The sequence below is a fragment of the Nannobrachium achirus genome (genome assembly GCF_963921795.1).
Source record: "Nannobrachium achirus genome assembly, chromosome: 21".
NCBI lineage: Eukaryota > Metazoa > Chordata > Actinopteri > Myctophiformes > Myctophidae > Nannobrachium > Nannobrachium achirus.
The window spans coordinates 53,057,397-53,061,978 of NC_137828.1; the positions used below are offsets into that span (position 1 = coordinate 53,057,397).

The 4,582-nt window shown below is 48.1% G+C and overlaps 1 protein-coding gene across 1 annotated transcript in view; it reads left to right on the forward strand.

The window, feature by feature from the left end:
* The window catches only part of LOC308306796 (cadherin-6-like), a gene marked incomplete at both ends in the record, with an annotated part of 32,712 nt that extends 28,628 nt beyond the window's left edge, over positions 1-4,084 (forward strand). The window contains 4 exons of the mRNA XM_080751838.1: positions 926-1,047; positions 1,243-1,360; positions 2,061-2,312; positions 3,552-4,084. Of these exons, the coding sequence (XP_080607964.1) occupies positions 926-1,047; positions 1,243-1,360; positions 2,061-2,312; positions 3,552-4,084 (1,025 nt within the window). The remainder of the gene's footprint in view (positions 1-925; positions 1,048-1,242; positions 1,361-2,060; positions 2,313-3,551) is intronic.
* Between the last annotated feature and the right edge of the window lie 498 nt (positions 4,085-4,582).

Consider the following 4,582-nt stretch of genomic DNA (forward strand, 5'->3'; position numbering starts at 1 on the left):
TGGAGGACCCCCTGTAGTAACTCTGAGGACCCCCTAGGGGTCCTAGACCCCCTGTTGAAGACCCTTGTCTTAAAGTGAGGTGTGGACAGATGCATTGTTGGTGCATTGCTATCTGCACCAACAATGCACACAGCAGCAGAAAGCAATTGTGCCATTGATAAAAACGCGGTGCGAGGCGTTGTGTGCTTGTAGATCGGCTGTTTTCACTAGTTTAAATCATTTTTAAAATGAAAAATGAAAAAACGAACTGATTTTAGGTTTTCACCCGACAACGACGATATATTACTCATATTTGGCAATCTTTGCATCATTGCTCTGTGTTTATTGGGTACAGGGACATACGTGTCCACGGCTGAACTTTTAGACAGGCTCGGCTAGTTTGCTTTGATTCTCACTCCCACATTAAGTGCATTTTTTCAGTGATGGTAATTACTGTAAATCATGGGTCTTCAACAGGGGGTCCTCAGAGTTACTACAGGGGGTCCTCTGAATTTTTTCTCCTTTTTCATATTAACAACTTGAACCCTAGTGTCCATATTCTAAGAACTTTAGCCAAAAATAGCAGATCTACAAGCTCACTGCGCCTCGCGCTGCGAGGCTTTGTGAGCTTGTAGATCGTCTATTTTCGGCAAAGAGCTTTGGTGTAGAGGGGGAAAAGTGCAGACTAAGTACAGAGTGAAAGGTGAAGTTTGTTAAGTATTGAAGGTTCAAGTGGTTAAATATCTGAAAACACAAATTGACAAAATAAACTGACGATTGTGCTGTCAAAAAAATGAAGCTATATGGAATCTCTGAAAAGGTTGTGAGGGTCCCTGCTTCATCTCACTCTCAACTAAGGGGTCCTTGGCCTGAAAACGTTGAAGACCCCTGCTGTAAATGAGTCCACTGTGTCCAAAGATATCTATCATCTCTGTGTCTCAACTAGACAACAAACAGCTGACCAGCAGAGTGCCAGTGTACATCAGAGTGCTGGATGTCAACGACAACGCTCCCACATTTGCCACCAATTACGAGACATTCGTCTGTGAGAACGCCAGGGCTAACCAGGTTGGTGTGATGCCACGAGAGGAGAGGAGGCACGAGGCTGACATGAGGCGACAGTAGCCATCGTGGTTTCATTAGATCTCCTTAACCGTGATACTCTTGTGGGAAATATGAACAGATAATCTTCTTGATTGTTCAAAAAGCCGCTTCCATCTGCGGAAGCTACATTTGCATGACCGTGTGTGTTTCTCCTTTCAGATAATACAGACAGTGAGTGCCTCCGATCCTGATGAGCCCACAGGGGGCCACCGTTTTTTCTTCAGCCTAGCACAGGATTCCTCTGGGAAGGCTAACTTCTCTGTGCGCGATAATAAAGGTTAGCTCATTTTAGTTCACTTATCGTCATCATCCCACCTGTATAGACGGCCACGGACACTGACATTTGTGTAAACTGAATGTCAGTCCCTTATATAACAATGCTCAAGCTGATATTAGCCATCACTAAAATATGTGTCTCCACCAGAATTCCTGTTTACGTATTGATAAGGTTTTATTCCAAGCTTTACCACACTAATGCTGCATGTACCTTCAGGATACCCCCCACTTCTGCAAAGTATGCCATCTGCATGTCTCGCCCATGTCTCCATCTTGTCCTCTAAACTAAAGTCTCTCTCAGCAAACACGCTTTCCATTTTTTCCAAGTATTTATTTAATTACTTTTCTGTCATTCATTTTAGTCATGGGGAAAATGTAGCTTTAAAGCCTTAAAGGGATAGTTCACCACCAAAAAATGGTTACTCACCCCATGGAGACTTTTTTTCCCCCTAAGCTATACATTTGATGACCATCAGTGTTTCCCTAAGGAAACACAAAGTGCCTCCTTTGTTCCCTATGGAGACACAAAGCGTCTACTCAATTTATTGGCTTAGGAATGTGACAAAAACTAAAAACTATCCATGAATTCAAGTCTGCATGGGGTGAGTAATCAATAGAAAAAAGTCATTTTGGGGTGAACTATTCCTTTAAATAAAGCCTTATAGCTATAATCTACGTGGTTTATCTCTCCGTAACCCCAGACAACACGGCAGGGATCCTGACCCGGAGGAACAGCTACAACACCCTGCAGAAGAGCGTCTACCTGGTCCCGGTGGTGATCTCTGACGGGGAGTATCCCATGCAGAGCAGCACCAACACGCTGACCGTGCGCGTGTGCACGTGCGACCGCGAGGGCAACATGAAGCTGTGCAACGCCGAGGCGCTCACGGGCAGGGCGGGACTCAGTACGGGAGCGCTGGTGGCCATCTTGCTTTGCGGCATCATTCTACTCAGTGAGTCAGTCAGCCAGCCATCGCTGGTTCACCACTGATATTAGCCTTCTGAGGTGATGGGAGGGATTCACTCATCCATGTCTTACCATCTCCTCCTTCACGCCTCTCTAGAATGCATTTTTTTGCGACCGTAGGTCGCATTTACTATCAAAACCTGCACAAAGTGAGAGTGAGTCCGTCAGTCCGTCAGTCTGTCTGTCACACCTCACACGTCACACTTTTTCCCTGCTTATATCTCCGCAACCGTTGCCCCGATCCATGCCAAATTTTGCACACACGTTCCTTGGCTGCCAAACTACAACCTCCAAGGACCCCCGGAGCTCCAGGGACCCCCAGGTCCCTGGGGGACCCCCAGATGTAAAAAATGACCAAATGCGCAAACATGACCAAATGACCACCCCAACGGGGCTGCTCACGGGGAATTCCCGGGGACCACCGACTCCTGGTGCTCCAGAACGGATGCAAAAGTGGTGGCGCCCCCAGTGGAGGACCCCCTACACTGCAGCTCACATAAAATGCCCTAACTCCGGCTAGGAGCGACCGGGACAGCCGGGGCTGGTACCTATTCGTCCGCCTTGCCGGCGCGGAGACCCCACCCCTCATTTCTCACATGGCCCTCTTCTAGCGCCACCATGAGGCCGATTCTTGCAAAACACATTTTTGGACACTGCTCCTACAATTTTCGCCCTAAAATCACGCAAATCGGTACACAGTATGTCTACACTCATCCCATCAACATGAATCTGTCCCATATAGCGCCACCTCCAGGCCGATTTTTAAAAACACATTTTTTGACACTGCTCCTACAGATTTTGCCCTAAAATCACGAAAATCACTACACAGTATTTCTACACTCATGTCATCAACATGGATCAGGAAGATTTTGGCAAAACACATTTTTGCCCTATTTGTGGAGATAAGTGACCTACGGTCGCTTATCTCCCGATTAGGGAGCCTTACTGGTAATTAGGCACTTTGTTTTGCACTTATGAGCCAATTAGACTCAAATTTCGGTCAATTGAGTCGACTCAATTGACCGGAATTTGAGACGACTCCGCCGGTTATCAAATTGGGTAACCACAGTTCAGCAGATAGAAAGTACAGCAACAATGCATCCCCTCATAAACAGCAAACACGTACAATAAACTGGCTTTCAGAGACCAGGAGGAACATAAGAGAAGCAAAGAAATGGAAGAACCGATAAAATTATATTCCTCTCTCCTTTGCCCTCCCCCACAGTGATCGTGGTGCTGTTCACCACCCTACGGGGGCGGAGGAAGGAAGACCCACTGAAACTCTTCCTCAAGGAGGACGTGCGGGACAACGTGGTCAACTACAACGACGAGGGCGGCGGCGAGAAGGACACGCAGGCGTTCGACATCAGCACGCTGCGCAACCCGGAGGCCGTGGAGGAGAGCAAGCAGAGGCGGGACATCGTCCCCGAGGCCTGCTTCTACCCGCCGAAAGACTGCCGTGCCGTCCTGCCCCTGCAATCCCCTACAGATGGTGGCAGCAGCAGCGCTAACGGGGACATGAGGTGCTTCATCGGCCAGAGAATGCAGGACAACGACGCCGACCCCACGGCGCCCCCCTACGACTCGCTGGCCACGTACGCGTACGAGGGCACTGGCTCCGTGGCCGAGTCGCTGAGCTCGCTGGAGTCGGCCACCACCGAAGGCGACCAGAACTACAACTACCTGAGTGAGTGGGGACCTCGCTTCAAGAAACTGGCAAACATGTACGGGGGAGACGACAGCGAGGGAGATTCCTAACGCGAGGTCGAATCAAGTGAATCATCACAAACACACACACACACACACACACACACACACACACACACACACACATACACACACACACACACACACACACACACACACACACACACACACACACACACACACACACACACACACACACACACACACACACACACACACACTGCACAAGCCAACAGGTTAGACAGTGGTGGACATACAAGTACCGGTAGTACTACTATGGACGCTTTTGGTATAGTACATGTTTTGCTGTCCAATACAAGATGCAAAGAACACCATGTTCTGGTTTGTTCAAGTGCTCTTTTTACCGCCCAGTGCAGTGATGTCATGTTCCTCTGATGGCCAGATGTTTGGCCTCACGAGTCAGTTGCTTTCTTTGCAAATGCAGTGGACCTAATTAAAAAAACAAAAAAATGTAATACAAATACTTGTCATCAATACCTTGTGTGAATTTGGTGTGTGTTAGGTATACCAACCTACTGTACATTATTA